The sequence below is a fragment of the Apis laboriosa genome, unplaced genomic scaffold, assembly GCF_014066325.1.
Source record: "Apis laboriosa isolate Shangri-la unplaced genomic scaffold, ASM1406632v1 scaffold9_cov152, whole genome shotgun sequence".
Lineage (NCBI taxonomy): Eukaryota > Metazoa > Arthropoda > Insecta > Hymenoptera > Apidae > Apis > Apis laboriosa.
Window position 1 is genome coordinate 5,385,652 of NW_025224966.1, and position 20,725 is coordinate 5,406,376.

Below are 20,725 nucleotides of genomic sequence, written 5' to 3' on the forward strand. Positions count from 1 at the left end.
AAAAAAAAAAAAAAAAAAAAAAAAAAAAAGAAAAGGAAATTACAGAAAAAAGGAAGGATCGAAGGTGCACGAGTAGCGACGAGTCGAGGACGAAGACGATCTCTCAGTGGCGCCACCACCTGTTTTGTGATTCATTAACTCACCGGCTTATCGGGATAAGGCAGACTTATCCGGGGCTCGAACCCGACACTGCGGCTAAACCCGATCTTATTCCAATGGCATCCCACCTATCCCCGTTTCAGTTTCACTCCTGAACCTGGCAATTCCCACTTCCAGACCGCAGGTATCTCCCCCCTCCTGTTCCATTCGTTTGTGAAATCGCCATCTTTTCCATCGTTTCGCGTAATGCACGATCGTTCGATCCGTCCCATTCGATTCGACGAGAATTCGATACGCTGTTGTGAGTTTGCTCGTCGAGGGACCGTGCGTTCGTTGCATCTCGACGGATTGAGGAGTATCGATGATGATTCACTTTCGTTGTTGATTAACTGAAAATTGAGACGATTTGGACAAAAATTTCCCTCGATTTTGATTCGATCGAAAGATGATGGCGCTCGATGTCCTTTTCTTCTTAAATCGATTAACTTGCAAAAAATATATTTGTTGTTTTTTTCAAACTGACACAAATTGCTCCTCGAATCATTCAGAAATGATCACTACCCCTCTTCCCCAAGATTAAAATCAAATTTGTATTTCATCACAAATTCCTATTAATATCGCGTCGATGCAAAATAAATGGAGACGAGAAAAAGTGAGATCATTGAACGTGAATGGGGCAAGCACGTCCGTCCAGTTTCCAATTTCCTCTCGTGAAAGAAACGATCGATGGAGGAAGGAATCACCCATTTGATAAATCTGTTATCCCTTTCGGCCAATGCCAATATCCCGATATTTTGTCAACAGGCGGGCATACGGTCTGCGCGCCGGATTCTCGATACCCTTCCCTTCGAATAGTCATTAACCACCCCTTTATTATATGGCTAGGCGAGATCGGCATCCTCCTCGGCAGATGCGCCAAAGTCAACCCTTGTTGCCTTCGTCTAATGGTGTTGACAAATTGCTCGGCTAGCCGCCTAGGTTTCCCAAGGGACGGCTCCCGGTAAAACTCTTCTGGCCGCAGACTCATTGCCATTTAGACGTGCAATCTTTCAGATCGCTGCGCCACCCGAATAAGATGTATCGCGGTCCACTTCCAACGACCCCGATTCCTCGCCATTGTGAATTGTAACGCGCGTGCTGAGTAATCGCGGGAAGAATATACCTTGTATTCGAAGCTTTGCAAATGATAAATATTTTATCGAAATATAGTTGATACGGAGAAAATGGAGAAAATCCTCGATTGATAATATTTAAAAGATAGTTTTATTTTTTATCTCACGATTACAGGGGAAAATTTTAAGTCATCTGTCAATTCATTTCCAGTTGAGAGCCCGTTTCTTATATACCTTGACTCGTTTCGTTACAATGAAATTGTATTTGATAGATTGTACGTAATGGATAATATAAATAGTTTTATCAATGTTTATTGATTGATTTTTTTTTTTTTAGTGTTTGAACATTTATCGAGCGAGTATGCGATTTAGGTAATTGGATAAATTGAACGACACTTGAAACCGATAATTTAAAATTTATCTTTTGCGTCTTCTTCATAAATTTCTCTCGAAAAACTTGAAGAAGACTATGGCTGGATTTCGATTTAACGTCTAATTTCTTTCGCCCACGAAACACTTTCTCCCAATCAATTTTTTCCAAAAGCGACTCTCGGCCACGATAAATCGTCAATTTTATAGACGGCCATCTCACGGAGTCTGGGGAGGGGGGGAACATTATAGACTCCACAGAGACAGTTAAGTCGGTCGATGAGCCGAGCTATCAAGCCGATTTTCTGCCTCGATTTTCTCGATCACCGAGGCAATCGTGGCGCTCTTCTAAGCGCGACAGGAACCAAGCCCGTGGGATCAACATAGAAATGAACTGATTTCCTTCCCATTATCTCAGCTGGCGTGGAGAGCGGCATCGAGGACGCCTCCACCTCGGAAACAAGATTCGTGTACTCGGTAAGGGTTTCGATTGAGGCGAGGCGAGGCGAGGCGAGGTGAGGCGAGGCGAGGCACGTGGGGAGGAAATTTCTGTGCGTGCCGATGTGTGAGAATCCGAAACCATGAGAAAAAACCGTCGCAAAACTTGCGGTCTTTAAGAGGGTGTAATCCTAGAAGTGGTTGAAAATATAGCAGGTCTTTCTACGAAGTTAATTCTAGCCTTCGTTGGAAGTAGGGGCCCTCGGTTTTGTTTTCTTTTGTTAAACAGCTTTGAAGGCGCTGTCAATTTGAATTAATTACGGGGCGTGGTAAGTTGGAATTGTGAATTGGTATAGTCGAATTTTTAAGATTTTCTTTTTTTTTTTTTAGCGATATTAATAGTTGAAAAATAAAGTAGAACAATTATGGGAAACGAGGGTGCATTTTTGTTTAAAAATTGTTTGGAAATAATTTAATTTCTTTTTTTTCTTTTTCCATACAATTTTTTGATTAGGAAAATAAGTGGTGCGTGTAATAAGGAGTGAGGGGAAGCAGATTAGATTCCAATTAATTTTCGTGATAACCGGGATTTTCCTCGGTAGCGCCATACCGTCTGAGAGATCTTTCAAAGACATTCTATCCGCACACTTTTCCGAAACGCTTGTGACACGCGTGTTACAAACTCGAAAGACACACCTCTCCTCTCAGATTACTTATCGGTTCCATGTGCTCTCGCCTTGTGTCAAGTTGAAACTAAACAAATTGCTTGACAAGCGTTACCGATCTCTATATCCACGGAATCGCTCGACGTGTCCATCTCGGGACGTGCCATTTTCTTTGACCCTTAACCACCGATATTAATGATTCCTTTGAACCAATTATCTCATAAATATTCGCTCCTAATTTGTAATTTTATTAAGAAAAATCAATCTGTTGATCTTGATCCAAAATATCTTTTCCAAAATCCTCTTTCACTCGCTTCGCAAAGCTCCCAATATCGTTTCTCGCGACAAATTTAAAAAAAAATTTTCTCATTTAACAGGGAGAAACGAAAGAGTTAGAGTTACAAGTGAAAATGTGACGCGGAATCTTTCTCGAACTCCCCCATTTTTTTTCTTCTGCTTCGAAAATTTCATATCATTTTTCACGTCGACAAATTTCACAGCACGTGTCTCCCTCCTTCAAAAATCTTTCCAAAAGAAGGAAAAGAAGGAGGAAAGTCGCGGTTTCCAAGAATACCATCGATCGATGAGCGTTTCCGAATATTTATAAACGTGGGACAGGATTTTAACGCCTGCACGAGATATTTAACCCTCGGTCGTTGTCCCAATGACGCGGCCGGCGTGCTTGACTAATAAACGACTTCCTAAGGAAGCCAAGGATTACGAGATTAGAGAAGAGAGTGGAGAGAGGAACGAGAAGGCAGGCTTGCGCGACTTTCCCTTCCCGGAGGTGGTGGAGAGGCTGTGGCTCACAGGTGCCACGACGTCGTCCTCCTACCCCCGCGCACGTTTTTCCACGTCCGAGGGGTGACTGATTCGGCCGTAATTATCGGCCGTTCCCGTACACTCCTCGTTTCTAAAATCGCAGCCGCGTGCATCTTGCTACGTGACACACTTTGGCTTTTCCTCGACTGTGGCACGGCCGAGGGACAGAAAATACGTGCGGTCAGCTTGTTATGTGAATGTTGGGGTGGGAACGAGAATTTCTTTTTTAAAAGATATTTTAACTTACGTGGTAAGTTACGTGGTAGATTCGTAATAATTAGATGTTTATGCAGATTTAAACTGAATAAAGATCCGTTTTATTCTTTAAATATTATATTAATCAGATATTTTGTTCTGGATATTTTGTCTTCTTGCATATGATGTAAATTTTTGGATAAATATCTGCGATTTTTTTTCTAGAGATATTTTAATTTATTCGTGATAGATTCGTAATAATTACATGTTTATTACAGATTTAAACTGAATAAAGATTTTATTCTTTAAATATTATATTAATCAGATATTTTGTTTTGGATATTTTATGTCTTCTTGCATATGATGTAAATTTTTGGATAAATGTCTGCGATTTTTTTTTTCTAGAGATATTTTAATTTATTCGTGATAGATTCGTAATAATTAAATGTTTATACAGATTTAAATTGAATAAAGATCCGTTTATTCTTTAAATTTTTAATTATAATATTTAATTAGGTACTTTGTTTTCGATATTTTGTCTTCTTGCATATGATGTAAATTTTTGGATAAATATCTGCGATTTTTTTTTCTAGAGATATTTTAATTTGTTCGTAATAGATTCGTAATAATTACATGTTTATTACAGATTTAAACTGAATAAAAATTTTATTCTTTAAATATTATATTAATCAGATACTTTGTTTTGGATATTTTATGTCTTCTTGCATATGATGTAAATTTTTGGATAAATGTCTGCGATTTTTTTTTTCTAGAGATATTTTAATTTGTTCGTGATAGATTCGTAATAATTAGATGTTTATTACAGATTTAAAGTGAATAAAGATTTTATTCTTTAAATATTATGTTTAAGAAAGTATTTTGTTTTGGATATTTTTGAACATAATTATGCAATTTAATTTGATATTTGAAGTGTGAGATAATGATAAAATAAATCAAATTATTTTAATTATTTTAAAATTTAAAAATTTCTTTTTCCTTTTTGTTAGAAATGAACGAGGTATAAATTTGAAAATGCTTTGAAGAAATTTATCCTCATCATGTTTGCGTTATAGAATTTCGCGTGAATGATTAATTTCGTGTGACTTTCGAAGGAAGCCACAGCTGCACGATACGGATATTTTAGCGACCCTTGTAACCCTCTTCACCGCTGAGTTACACGAGCGACACGCTCCACTAAACACCCACAATTTTTACACCGCGTGCCATTTTATTTATGTCCGCGCATTACCCTCTCATTGGCCGATTATCGACCAACATTCACGAAGCGTAAAACACTTCTACAAGCATCTATAATTTTTGCCGCGTGCCATTAATCATAATCATGGAACGATGTGAAATTAGCACATGCAAATACGTACCTACCTACGTATGAACGACGACACGGAAATTTATTTGGGAATTTATTAACATTTTTAAACTGAAAATTTAGACCGAAATTTAAATCGAAAAAATTTCCTTTCCATCCGAAGCAACAACGAGTACAATTTATTTACGTCGATAAATAAAAATTAGGAATGTAATTGACACTTTGCGCAATTAAATTTCCAATTTGTTATCATCAAAATTTATTACGAATCGAAATAATGGTCTAAAAAAAAAAAAAAAAAAAGGATCCGATTAGTTTTTCGTTTAACGTTGGAAAAATCCTTGTGAATACATTTTAACTCTTTAACGATTAAAACCATTAGATGAATGTGTTAGGAAAGAAAATATTACTGTAATAGTAAATCAACAAGCGGCAAATGTCAGTCCTCGCCAAATATCACTTGATCGATGCCGCGGATATTGGTACAAGCTTTATTGCAGCGCGAGTAAAATTTCCGGGTAATGAAAGCGGCGCTGGAATAACTCTCCATCGATAATTTTATATCGGAGATTACGATGCACCGTCGGAGATTATAATCCCCGGATTTTATAACTTTCATGGGCCACGCTCATCGAGATCGACGTTGTGCGTTGCGAAATTGAAAAAAGGAAAATTATTTTTGACACATATTTTAAGCGGTTAATTCGTGTGAATCTTTTTTCTTTTTCTTTTTTTTTTTTCCCCCGAAGAAGAAGGGAAAATAAATCGATGGTATTATTAGCACGTGGACGATAATATTTTTCTTTATAAAATCAATAATAAAGAAGATTAATCGACGTGAAATACGTGAATAATAATTCATACTAATAATTATTACTTTTCCTTTTTTTTTTTATAAAAATACTTAACTTTACGCCTTTGGATAAATTTAAACCTTTATACCTACCCTTATTACGTCTAATCATTATGATACACTTATTTATCTATTTACTCATCAGTTCGATATAATATTCCCAAAAATATTTTTACAAAACTATCAACAATTCGAAGAAATTATATTAATCGTTGCAATAATAAGCACAGATACTCGCCACCTGAATAAATCTACTCGCCCTCTAAATAAATCTCAAGATAAAATGCCAAATGTTCTTAAAAAAAGTATTGCGAGCGCAACGAAACAATAAGCGATAAGGAGAGGGAGGGTGAGAAGGGTGACTCGGACTCGGCGGATTCTTTCGATCCCCGCGTGTGAAATCGATGGGGTTTATTCGGGTCGGGAACGGCTCGACGACGCGCGACGTTGTCCTCCTCGTCGGCGTCGACGGTCGCATGCACAGCCGCCCCGTAAAATCCGTGCGGATTAGCGATCCACTAATATATCCCGCGGGCGTAAAAACGCGACGAAGCAGCTGAGATATTCGTTCCCTCGCCGTTCGTCCTCGCCGCGCACCCGTTTTCAGCTTGCGAGCCGGTTTGTCTCTTTGGCATAAAATAAGCCCCCGAAACGAGCGGGGAAAAGTAATAAATTTGTGAGTTACAACCTGTCCTCGCGGACCTCTAGTTACCACGTCCCTCTCTCTCTCTCTCTCTCTCTCGTATTTTTCTTTTTTTTTTTCTTTTTTTTTTTTTTTCTATCTTGACGATTCTTTCTTCACGATGTGCGGGAAACATCGCGCGAACAGTCGTGCGGGAAAAAAGTTTTCTGTCTGTCGCGTTCTTTTTTTCTTTTTCGATGGGAAAAGAAAAATCGAAAAAAGGAGAATTTGAAGGGTGGAGAAACGAGGAGGTGGACGAGCAATGTTGGACGGATATCGAGGATTGGATCGTGAACAATAATTGAGAAGGAAGAATTATGAAAATTATGAGGGATTATGGAGATTAGATTAGAAAAATGAGAAAAAATTTATAGAAAAAAAAAAAAAAAAGAAAAATTGGTTTCTACGTTTCGAAAAATTCGTTCGTTCGTAGAATTTCTTTGAATTCGCGGGATCAATATACGATCTTCTTAACGTAAACGAAGGCGAGAACGAGGTTCATCCTCGAGCCACTGACCAATATGGATGTCGAATGTTTGACAGGAAAGGGTAGGGTAGTTTTTGGCCACGTTTCCCTTCGAGATCTTCCGCTTTCACGTCTCGTGTAACTCTGCCACGAACCCAACGAACGGTAGAACCGTCAAACGATACGACACGTTAAGCCTCGAAGAACTCTGCAGGAGATCTCGTGGGAAACTATATATTGGAGAATATATCGAACGAAATAAATAGGAAGGAATCGTAATAGGTGTTTGTCTTCGAACGTCATAACGTTCTACGTGAATCGAATCGAACTTATTAGAAAAATTTATTTTTTCTTTTTCTTTTTTTGATTTTTATTAATATTATTAATAGAGTTGAATATCGTTTTCTCGTATGTTATTTTCCATGATTTGGATAAGTAAACGAATAAAGTTAATACTAATAATAACTTTTGTATTATATTATATTATAGATGGAAATATTTTATTTATCGTAACTCGTTTTTGTGTTACATTCTTCGTTACAATTTTTATCGATAAAAATTTCCTTTGAAACGACACCACAAAGAAGTTGTACAAAGAAGAATCTCGTGCCACGGAATAGATCGTTAAGATATTGAAACGTGAAAAATGGAGACCTATAAATTTCGCTCGGTTGAGTAGGTCGCTTAAATAGCGTGTGTCGGATCAGGATGTAGATTATAAGATTAACTCTAATCTTGAAATAATATACAAACTTCGGAACGAGGAAGTTGGAACGGTGTACACCCGTTGTTTAATCAAAACACACGAGGAAAGATACATTTTTAGCGGGGGCCGAATCGTTGTCCGTCAATTTCGAAATTTTTCCCTTGTTATCCGATATGGACAGGATTACTCTTATATTTACGATCCTTCCACGAGAGCGAAGAATAGAAGGCACGACGAGGATTGGTAATTGTGCGACAGACAAGGCTTCGCACTGTCTTTGTCCGTGGCCTGTATTTATTTATTTTAAGAACCGAAATCTCTCGAATCGAGAAGAAGAAGAAAAAGAAGAAGAAGAACTTACAAAACGAAAATAATAAATATCGAGATTTTTTTAGTTTCAATTTACATTTCTACCGTATTTTATCGTTTTATTTTCTTCGATGGATCTAACAATAGGAAATCTTAGGATAGGCTAAGGGAATTTTTTAAAATAATATTCCATTCGAATAGAAATAAAGATTCGTTTCTGAATTATGAATATATTTCTGAATCTACGCTACGAAATTAACTTAATCGCAACAATTCGCATATATATATATACATTTCACTCTCAGAAAAATATTATCGAATATTTATTCCATCGCACGCTTATTTCGAAATCATCGATCAGCTGCAACGTAGCGATCACCACGAGTGATCCCTTCGACGTTTATTTACAACGTGTTACATCGTTCGCATTCTTGTGTTACGTGATAAGTATCACCCAAGTCCATGTTTCTTCTTCCAGCACTCAGATGCTGTTTGCCGAGGAGGCATCACAGATAACGCGACATTACCGCGGCCGCTCTTTCCTCCTCGGGGACTGGCCTTGGCAAACAAAGGTCTCTCCTCTCCCTTGTCCAGGGTTGGCAAACTTATCCTCGTGTGGCCATACGTGTAGCTCCTTACGCGTGTTCCTCGCCTCGATCAAATAATACGCGTAACCGATCTGTTTGATTAGGGGTGTAGTTGGATTGGGGAACTATTTCTCGCGATTTATTCGAGAGACTTTAACTTTATCTGCGGATGGAATTGTTACACGTTGATTTTTACTTGATTCCCGAGGGAGAAAAAAGAAAAAGCAAAGGAAAGATCGAAAGTGATAAGTGTTATCAGACATTGAATCGAATTAACTGGACGTAAATATCGCGCGTATATAATAATATCGGAAGAATTATATTGCAACGGAGGGAACGACGAGTCGGTCGATTGATTGTCTCTTGTCGAGGAGGAATAGGAATCCGGTTATGCGTTTTGCCTTTCTCTTATCGATCGTGAATCGAGATAAGTAACGATTTTAACCAACGCGGAAAATTACATTACGCATTCTGGAAAAGAATTCCTTCGAAGATACGTTCGAAGATAAGTGGAAGCTACTACAGTGTCCAACTTGGGAACGGATAAAGTGGTGGTGAAATCGTGTAAAGATCTCGCAAAAAATTTTGATATTATAGCGATATCTTGCTCGACACTTTATCGTGTCGATGAAACATGCATTTCATTGAATTGATTCGATCAATTGCGAGCAAGTAAACAAGAAGAAGAAGAAAAAAAAGAAATGTTGCACTTCAGTTTTATCACGCGCGGCCACTTCATCGTTGTAATTAAACATATTTCATGGCGAATAATTCTTAATATCATAATATCGTAATCATAATATCGTAAAAACACGCGTACGTTCTCTCTCTCTCTCTCTCTCTCTCTCTCTCTCTCTCTCTCTCTCTCTAAAGAATTACTCATACATTTCAACGAATGATATTTTTCCTTTGTCTGAATAATTAATTTTACTCTTTTAATTCCTCGTTGAAAATTTCTTTGAAAAATTACTATTTCACTGTGCTGTACGATACTACTGGTATTACTAAATTACCAAATATTTCGAATTTGAATCATCGATATTCCTTCCTTTTACATTTCAACCCGAATAATATCCATCCACCAGTCCATCCACCATTGAAAATTTCTTTGAAAAATTACTATTTCACTGTGCTGTACGATACTACTGGTATTACTAAATTATCAAATGTTTCGAATTTGAATCATTGATATTCCTTCCTTTTACATTTCAACCTCGAATAATATCCATTCACCATTGAAAATTTCTTTGAAAAATTACTATTTCACTGTGCTGTACGATACTACTGGTATTACTAAATTATCAAATGTTTCGACCATTTGAATCGTCGATATTCCCTCCTTTTACATTTCAACCTCGAATAATATCCATCCATCATTGAAAATTTCTTTGAAAAATTACTATTTCACTGTGCTGTACGATACTACTGGTATTACTAAATTACCAAATGTTTCAACCATTTGAATCGTCAATATTCCCTTCTTTTATATTTCAACCCTAAATAATATCCATCCACCAGTCCATCCACCATTGAAAATTTCTTTGAAAAATTACTATTTCACTGTGCTGTACAATACTATTGGTATTACTAAATTATCAAATGTTTCGAATTTGAATCATCGATATTCCCTTCTTTTACATTTCAACCCCGAATAATATCCATCCACCAGTCCATCCACCATTCTAAGAACTAAGAAGTCCCATAAAAGACTGGGAGAACGGACCGTCAGCTCGTAACGCAGTTGGCAATATCCTGGAAGAGTGACACGCGCATCTTGGTTCGTTCGTTCGTTGCTGCGTGCCACTAAATCACCGCCGAGTTACGCGCCGACTAATTGTGAACCGCCTCCCCTCCCCCCCTTCTCCTTTGCCGCCCCCGTGGAAACCAAATATAACTAAACGGAGCGAAACTAAACGGCCTGCCCGATTAACTTCTTGCTACCGACATCTCTCGCCCTATTCTCGACCGCCACCTCCTTCGACTTTCGAGCTCAAACTTTTTCTTCCTCCCCTCCTCTCTTCTCTTCTCTCCCTCTCTCTTTACTTCTCAACTTTCGCTGCTTCCGTTCCTTCGTCTCGTTCCCTCCATCCTTCATCGCGCCATGCATCGTGGATAAATAAAAACGAGAGAAGACGCAAAGAACGTCGCTGTTAATTATGCGACGGTGGAAGTAGAAGAAGTCGAGTATGAAACGAGCATTTATACGCGCGATTTTTCTTACGCGTGACGAGTTACGATTACGAGTTCGTTCTCGAGCGGAGAAATTGGGATGAATTGTTCCTGCGCTTCGTACGTTAAATTAAATTCTTTTCTTCTTAGAAGAATCTTCTTACGTTTCACCTTACATTGTATCAAAACTAATTGAATTTATTTATACATACTTTACTTGAAAAAAAGGATATGAAAAGATACGAAGAAAAATCGTTAAGTTATCGAAAATTATTAATTAAAATCTACTAAAAATTTATAAATTTATAAATTTACAAAGAATGGGGAAGAAAGAAAAGTAAAAAAATATTATTTCATTTTATTCGAAACGAAAGAGTATTTTCGAGAAATATCGGATCGAAGCCTTGACCCTGGCTCGTCCTCATCCCCCACTCCCCACGAAGAGGAGACCTAGTTTTCTTTTTTTCTTTTTCTTGCCCCGCTAGAAGAGGAAGAAGGGCGGAAACGGCCCCGCGGGATCCCGGATTAGTAAACGAAATAAGTTAGTAAATAGCGGAGCTTACGGAGAGCTTAGACGATGTTGCAAGAGGGTGTGATGCGTTTTGCAGTATGGGCACAGGGCGACTTCCGGGACGAGGTGACCGGGGGTTTGGCAAGGCTCGATTTGACGGGTCACGGAGCTCACACTCCCGGTGGAAGCAACCCCAGCACACCGGGTGCGACACCCACGACACCCTCCGGTGGATTTTCTACCGCACAACCTAGGTCCCGCACGAACACGACACACAGGCCGGATATCCGAAAAGGTACGCCTCGCCAATTTACCACCAACTTTTCTAACCCGTCCTCGTTCTCCCTGTCTCTTCCTTCGAAAAACGAATTTCCAATAATTATTTTTTCATTTTTCTTTCTTTTTTTTTTTTTTTTTCTTCTCGATGACACTTCTCTCATCCATGTCGCGCTTCTCGATGACAGTCGGCCTTTTGTTTGAAAATTTTATAGTACTTTATCGTGACGTTTAAAGAGCAGATTACAAATTCGATTGGAATTAGATTAATCGTGGATCGTGGTTAATGGTCTCCGAGAGTCGGGCGGATATTTTACTTCTGCATGTGCGTTGGATGGTAATTTTTCAGAAGGCGATTAAGAAAGAAGTTCGTAGTTTGTGGAATTGAATAATAATATCTAAGAATTCACGTTACTGTAAAATATATCTTCAATAGTGGTACGTACAATCCTCGAAAGATTATTCAAACTTTAAAGTTTCCAAACGTTCTTCTCGTTGCGAAATATTAAAGCGAGAAACACACTTCATGACTCGTAATTCCAATCGATTAACTCATAACACATTTTTATTTCAACATAATATTCTCAATCCAAGGGATGATAATAATAATCGCAAACAATGCCAAATATATTTTAGTTACTACGAAAAGAATTAAAATATAATTATAATAAATATTATTCGTTTTAAATAAATAATTACTTAAGCGTAATTATTCGAAATTTTTAAGGGGTTAATGGCCAACTCTCGATCTTTTAATCAAACTTGATTGAACAAATATTACTCAACGCGTCACGCGTCATCTTCAAAGGAAAAAGATTCGCGCATCGATCAAGTAGGATACGATGGAGATTCGAGGGGGTGAAATCAAATGATAACAGAGAGGTGTCGTTGTCGGATGCAACGCGAGAAAGGCGAGGAAAATGCTTGCTCGTCGTTTGTTTGCAGGTTTGTTCGGCACTTAGCCGGCACTCTCGCAGCCGCCCCAAATCCCCGCAAATTGAAATATCTCCGAGAGAGTCTTACAGGCCTGGTTAACAACAAACCCCGGGGACGGATCTCACTTCACTCGTTTGTAATCCCGAGACGGGGGCGAGGCCTCTCGTTGCCTCCTTCACGCGAGTCCGGCACGTTCCTCTCGTTCCTCCTCCCAAAAATGTTTCAGAATTTCAACCTCTTTGACGAATAATTTTTTCTCTCTTTCTTTCTTTCTTTTCCTCGCTAAAAGTAAGTAAGTTTGCGAAATTTATGATTCAATAAATTCGATCGAATTTTGTTCTTTTCGAACTGCGAAAGAAAGAAGAAATAAAATTTACGAAGAAAGACATTATTCGTTAGAAATAATTATATTGAGAAGACAAAGGATGGTAGGGTGCAGTATATTTACTGTAACACGTAATTAACATATGTCTAAGATATAAAATATTTCGTTTAATTTCGTTACCAATGGATTGAATAAAGCTTCGTTCCTGAATTGAAAGAAAATTTGAAAACAAGGTGAATTTAAATTCAATCGTACACGAGACAATTACATCGTGTTAAACCAATTAACGATCCAAACTAACCGATAACAGTCTCCTGCGCAACGCAACGTTTTATCTTCGATAGTAGAAATATCCGTTTCCACGTGAATAGTAAAATACACGACATTACAGACCGTGGTGGGTGGATTAAGATTATACTGAATAAATTGAAACACGGTGATAAAGCGGTCGAACGTTTCTTCGATGACGGAACTCGGTCGGTATCGGTGCGACCGATATTATGTCGAGTTGCTGCCTCTGTAAATAGATACGGCCGTCTTAGTTAGAAGATAGTTAGCGGCATCATCAGACGCACTGATAGCGGTGCTCTTTGAAAAAGGTGGTAATCGATCACACGGCTGTCAGTACGAGTAAGGGAAGCTGGCGATTTGCCGCTGAGGAGTCAGGGGTGAAATACCCTCACCTGTCACTGCCACGATCGAATGACGAACGCATACGCGTTATTCTCGTGCGGCAGAGATTACCGATCGAGCGATATAATCGATCGGTATGATCGTTACTCGCCTCGTCAAAGCCCTTACGTGCGTATTACGTTTATCGCGTGCCTCGAGAGAAGATATTTTTTTTTTTTTTTATTTTAATTTGCAATTGAAGAGATTCAAAAAATCGTGCATCCATCTTGCAATTGCAATGGATTATTGAAATATTCCGTTCTCAAGAAGAAGGAATAAAAAAAAATGGTTAATACAATAAAAATCGTTAAAACATTTTTCATCCTAGTATCGCGCGATTATTTTAAAGTTAAAGAATAAATTCGAAGCAAATCTTCACAACTGTGAACCATTTGAATTATTCATTTTTCACGCGATCATTTTCCTCGTTACTCGAAATTTCCCCGTTTCCACGAAATATATAAGATCGAATTTATTAAATTTAATTTATTAAAGAACGTAGTGAATTCTCTTAGAATAAGTGTCACCATTTTCTAGGGAATGTGATATCTTAACACGTTTCAGATGTTGCGACACCGACAGAGGTGAAACACGAATTGGGAGCCGGTGGAGGGGTTGTCTCCCCTGACGGTGTGGTTGGGGTAAATAACGCGGACGATAAGGATGGAAAGAAGAACAAACGCCAGAGGCGGCAGAGGACGCATTTCACGTCCCAACAACTTCAAGAGCTCGAGGCTTTGTTCATGAGGAATCGGTATCCAGATATGTCGACCAGGGAAGAAATAGGTCTGTTCACCAAACTTCCAGAACCTCGTGTCAGGGTGAGTGATAATTGATATTAATTTCATACATAACTCTCTTCGATATCTTATAAACGATTTTCATAATAATTCATTAACTTTATTTATATTTATTGTGATTTCATAATTAAGTAAGGATGGAGGAGAAAATTTGTCGAAACGACATTTTATTTGAGAAAATAAATTTTTATTTTTTTATTTTTTACGTATAATTGATGAGATTTGTAAATAATTTAGATGAGTGACGTTTTGGCTGAAGGAACGAATTTTCATTTTAACTTTTCGACTAGATACTCTAGAATACTTGAAAAAATAAATTTTATCTATCGCATTGAAGAATTAATCTTAATCGTTTCGAAACACGGTATAGTTTTATAATGAACGATTATTATTCCATTTATTGAGTAAAAGTTAAATAAAAATTTAAAATTACGAAATTTTTTACGAAAAAATCCGATTCCATCAGAAACCTTAGAGTTAAACTTTCGACAATTTTATATATTAACGAGTCAATTTCGTATCGTGACTAATTATTTCCAATGCATCGTATCGCACAGATAATCGGCAATTTTTTGTAAACTTTTTTGTTATTTTCAAAAAGTAAAGCATCGTTATCAGCGTTTCTTTTTTTTTTTCGCTCGTTATCGACAGACGTCTAATTTTTGGATAAACAATCTCGAGGTGGCAAAAATTAATCGATCTCGATGCATTGTTTTTCCTGTGTTGTGAAAGTATTCTTGGACGTGTGAAGATCTATGCCAGAGCTCGAAACACGAATCAACGGTGACTTGGAATCGAGTTGATCAAAGTAGCAGTAGAAAGTTACAATGGAAGCATTGATGCGTTCAAGTATCGATTACAAAGGCAACAATTCATGCTTTTTCTGCTCGATACCTCGAGGTCTCACGTCTGCAGACATGGCTCGTCACCAGAAAATGCCATTTCTTTGTCTGATGTTTTTTTTTTTTTGAGAAGTAGGCGATTTTTCTCATTGTTTCAAATATTTGACACGCGAGGTTCGATAAAAAGAAATTTAAAATTAATAATAATAATAAAATATTTATAAAATATAAATTCCTTTGCACGTTATCCATTAGTAGATGATTATTAAATAATTATCATACTTGGAGAATTTTTATCGTATAGTTGAAATAGGATTGCTGTGATGAAATTTCAAATTTTTCATTTATATTTTATTTATTTAAATATCAGCACTTATATTTTAAGTAACAACTTATATTTTAAGTAACAAGTAATATATTAATTGAGAAAATGGTTTACGTAACTAAAACTGTTATCCAGTTTAGATATGCGTTCCAGATTAACTAGATAACACAAAGATACAGAATTTTCTGCAATTTTATCATATACTTATAAAACATCTTTTATTTTTCTTTTTAATAAAATCAAATAAATCAAATTCATTTAAATATATTACGTGTTTGATATCGTTCTTATCGAAAAAAAAAAAAAAATAACAACAACAACAATTTCACTAATCTTAATAAAATTCTATTTTTCACATATTTCGATGACTCATTGGCAAATGAGATATCGTCGATCACGGGTCAGATAACACTTTTCATAAAACAGAAATGAACTAAGCAAAGTTGAAATATTAAGAGATGATAATATTCAATGGAGTCTTCTACTTATACGAACATATAAACTATCGTAAAAGCCAAACTTTCTCATTAACTCAACTTTCTGAGATCAAAATCATCATCCATGATTGTTCAATTTGACATTTCACGCGTAACAGTTTTGCCCATATAATCTCAGAATGAAATTCTTTCTTTAATAATCCCATTATATCAAGAGAGAAGTGCCACGTCTCCTTCCAAGTTTGACTTGGATCGATATTAATGGATCGAATGGCGTGTTTCTCGACTTGACAATCCTCGTGATTTCACCAAAACCTTTTAAGAGAAGTGATCGGTGGAAATGAATACTTGGACGTGGAAAATAGGTATCGGACCGGAAGTGAAACGGGGAATGGAAGTGGGCAGGTATGAGGTCACGTGGGGTTGCGCAGCTCACAAGGGAAGCTTTGCGCCGGTAAACCCTTCTGGATTTATAGAACCACACAGAGCATGGCACGGTATTCCCGCCACGCTGCTATACTCCATGCACCAAAATACTGGTGGATCCCAACTATCGTGGACTATTCCTGGAATTTTAACATTTCCTCCCTCCTCCCCTCCCAAAACTTTTCTCTTTAAATTTTGATTTACACGCTCGAGAAATTTTTGCAAAATTAGAAATTTATTTATTATACTTGATAAGATTGTTGGATCAATTAATAAATAAAATCGAAATTATTAGAAAATAAATAGGAGTAAAGAAATAATGGTTTGACTTTTGTAAAACATTCTGTTTTATTTAATATTTTATAAATTCTTTTAAAAAGAAATAATTCGTAGTAAATCATCTTAAAGATCGTTGTGAAAATTACTTCTCTATCAGCAAAATTTAATTAGTTGAAGTTACTTGCATAAAGTTCTTCTTCGATAACTCATTGTTCAAAACGTATATATAATAACAGGAAATAATTATAACGCCGAAATTATAGCGAAAAGCGGATCAATTATAATAGTTAATAGAATAAATGTTATTTCAATTGATTAACTATTTACTTTTTCAACGAATTAATGGCCAATTCTGTTCCCTGGAAATTAACTTGGAAAATTTTAATTTCGTCACGAGTGGCAAAGCACACCGTCCATGTTCCCGTCACTTCGTCCTGGAACGCAAGGGTAAAATGGAACCACGATGGTTGTCGGGCTCGTTGAACCGTGGCCGTTGTTCCTGCCCTTTCGATAGAAACTTCTACGTGACACAAACCTCCGGAATTGGCGGAATTTATGCGGACCGATTCGGGCGCATTTAGTCAATTCTAGCCGCGGCATTACGCTTAATTAATCCCGACCCAACATTTAATGCTCGCCGATAAATGCGCGAAAGCTTATCTATTTTGTCCGCGGATTTGCTGGGAATTTCGAACGATATCTGAATGGCGGTTCGCGATCTGAGTTGAGATCGTTCAATGCGTACCAACAACCAATAATCACGAGGCCTAAAAATCTCGTTCCTTTTTTCCTCCGTTTTCAAAAACAGAGAAAACGTTGTATCGTACGATTACAACTTCGATCTTTTATCGTCTTTATCCCCTAAAAAAATTCTCAAGTTGGAGGAAATTATGACGCGATCGTTACTTTTCTCCAAATCGTCAACCAACGATCAACGTCGTAAAGAATAGATATGTTCGATTCACGTTCGTTTCGATCGATCGCAATAAAGAAAAAAGAAAGGAAGAGGAAAGAAAAGAAAAGAGGAAAAAATAGAAATCGTTTCATCGGTATATCTTTCTTCGATCCACCCTCTGTATCGTTCTTATATTTCACGCTGGAATCAACAGAGTCGCGGGTTCCGGGCGCGAAATATCCGTTCCCCGATAACACGCCACCGTAAGCCAGCCTCTCCGCATCAATTTGCGGAAACCAATGAATAAGAAATCTCGTTGCCTCTATCCATTCGACGGATTCGATTTTTCGTCCTCGTCGTCCTCGTGCCATCCAATGTATCCAGTCTCTCTCTCTTTCTCTCTTTCTCTCTCTTTCTCTTTCCTCCCCCTGGAGGAGAACGAAAACCAGAATCCAGACGCGAAAGTATTGGAATCCGGATGTAAGAAGGAAGATGCAAAGGTGGAAGATGCTTTCTACACAAGGTAGAAAGTACGGAAGTAAGGGAGGAGGAGATGCATAAGAGGGGAGGAGAGGTATACAGGTATACAGTTATCTGCAAAGAGGCAGGCGTATGTTTCGGTCGGTGGCAGCAGAGCGCGGCTGTCCGAGATAATCCGCCGGTGATTAAGACCATAAATCCATCGACGGATTAGTATGGTTGCACCGCACACCGCGTGGCGGCGTCGTTGCACGGGACTCTCTCTCTACGCTGCAACCTCCTCCGCCAACCACTCTCTCTCTCTCTCTCTCTCTCTCTCTCTCTCTCTCTATGTGTTTCGAGTACGCTCCCCTTGCCCCTCCTCTCGTCCCTCTCACCCTACACTCGGTGCATTCTCTCCGTCCCTATCCCACCCACGTCCGTCCACCATCAGTTCTTCCCTCTTTCGCCACCCTCGCAACCGACACACGCCATCGCCGTCGTCGTCGGTCGTCGGTGAACACATCTGGTGGAGGGACAGAGAGGAGGACGTACGGAATAGGACGAGTTGGAGCGAGGTGGAAAACACGCACACGCGTACGTAAGCGTAAAGCGTGCACAGAGAGAGGGGAGGATGGAGGAGGAGGGACAAGCGAGGGGAGAGAGAGAGAAAGAGAGAGAGAGATAGAGAGGCCGAGCTTACACGCCATGGGAATGGGAAATGGGACGCCACGGAATATAGGTGGACACTAACCGGTATGAGAGTGAGGATTACCGGGTGTCATCCGTATTCGGCCGGGTTAGCGGCTGTCAGCGGCCAATGCCATCGCTATATATCAATTATTACCTTTGCCATTGCAACCAGCCGGTTGCATTCCAATGCACACGCTGCTCTGCCGCACTGCGCTGCGGTCGTCCGGTTGCATATCTCTTCCCGTAGGCCGATTTGCATCCGGTATGCGAACCCCTCCCCTCCCCCCTTCTCTCCACCGGACAACTCCTCCCAATTGAACACGGCTCACCTTCGTTTCCGCCCGTTCATTCAACCCCCCGCTCTGCGTCTCGCTCTCTTTTCTCTCGCTGCTGGCCACCGCCTGCGTGTGTATACGAATGTCGTATAATACAGCTACATCTCGCGTGAATTCCGGTTAAACGGAGGAGGGAGGGGAGGAGAGAGGGTTTACGCGGTCGAAACGCGTTTTCGAAAACGCGTGGGGTGAGGGCCACGATCGCGAGGGCTTGCCAAAGCTCTCGTAAGTTCTCGTGTGCGCAAAGGATCAACGGTGTGGGCTGTCTTCGGGATTTCAGAGCCGCGGCGGATGCTCGATTCCGCCGCGCAACACCCCTCCCCAACCTCTCTTTCCCCCCCCCCCGCTCTCCCCCATCCCCGTTATGAAACCTTTGCCGCGGCCGAGCAAAGATCTCCAGATTAACGGGCCAGTGATTGAGCCTGTAATGGCGCGGATATCTGTTACGGTGATACGAAGGGATTTAGGGATAAGCAAGACGAGCTTTTCGAGCGATTCGTTTGATTCAGGAACCATCCTTCCTTACTTCCTTCTAGCTTTTCACCGCCGCGTCGAACGTGCGTCGATTTCTTTCTTTTTCTTTCTCAATAGATAAGAGATTCGTCGATATTCTTGGAATCTTTGAGATTTTATATATCGAAGTTTGAATTGAACTTGTTGTTTCGCATAAATTGAATTTTCAATTTATTTTCTCGCTTAATTCAAGAAACGACGATTATCATAAATGCCACAATGACAAGTTACACGATTCTATTACATCGCTACAGTGATCGCATTTTAACCGATTCGTGTTTAGACAGAAGTAAATCAATGTTCTTGTTGGCCGGTCGGGTTGAACACTCGTGTTTTCAAAATCTAAAATAACAAGCATAACTCGATAACTCGGATGAGTGTAAAGACACATTGTTGAATCGCGATAATTTATTACCCTTTTTGATTCCACGATTTGCCAACATTCGTATTTCCCGCGCTTACATCCTAACCTAAATCTCCCTAAACTTCTCTCGCGTGTAAGAAAGAGTGAAACTCAGTTTGCTCACACTCGCATCGGAGATTTACGATTTATATATATATATATTTTTGATGAGTGTATATGACGAAGAGTGTATCGGAGATTTGGCGAATCGATTGCGATACAGGTACGCTGTAAATCGCGCGCGAAGTTAATACCATTGCGGACAGGGCTGGAAAACGTCGAAGGCCGGCATGCGTGATCTGCGATATTCCGTTGGTGGATTACCAACGCGAATATTAACCTTTTACGATGAATTGTGGTCCCTAAGTAACGTATCGAATTTCCCGCGGATTTATTTTCAGCGGGATATCGGCCGATATTAAAACGAACGTTGGCCATACACGATGGAGGAGCGATTAAATTTGCACGATTTCTTGATATGGATTTTAACGTGGCGATGGTACATGGATAATAACGTTGGCCAGTTATTATGATTATGATATTGATATCTTCGGTTGATAAGATCTTCAAGTTGTTACAATATTTGCCGTCTGATCGAGCTAAATTGTAATTAGTGAGAATATTACTGTATTGATATCTGCAATATTTTTAAAGGGAGAAAGGGGAAAGAGATACGAGAAATTGGTAGCGAAGGATGTATAATATATGCCGAATTATATAGACGTTAAAAGACAAGAGATGACGAAAAGGTTGTTGAAGAAAAATTCTTGAAACGTATTTAATCAATTATACGCGCTTA

At 38.8% G+C, this 20,725-nt stretch overlaps 1 protein-coding gene across 7 annotated transcripts in view; it reads left to right on the top strand.

Annotated features, from left to right (window-relative positions):
- LOC122719877 (pituitary homeobox x) overlaps positions 1-20,725 on the top strand; it is a 34,936-nt gene that overhangs the window by 4,746 nt on the left and 9,465 nt on the right. For 2 of the 7 annotated variants that reach the window (XM_043946102.1, XM_043946103.1), the window contains exons 2-3: positions 11,408-11,605; positions 14,084-14,340. In XM_043946102.1, the coding sequence (XP_043802037.1) occupies positions 11,408-11,605; positions 14,084-14,340 (455 nt within the window). The remainder of the gene's footprint in view (positions 1-11,407; positions 11,606-14,083; positions 14,341-20,725) is intronic. The other 5 variants (XM_043946106.1, XM_043946107.1, XM_043946108.1 and 2 more) reach the window with 3 other exon arrangements.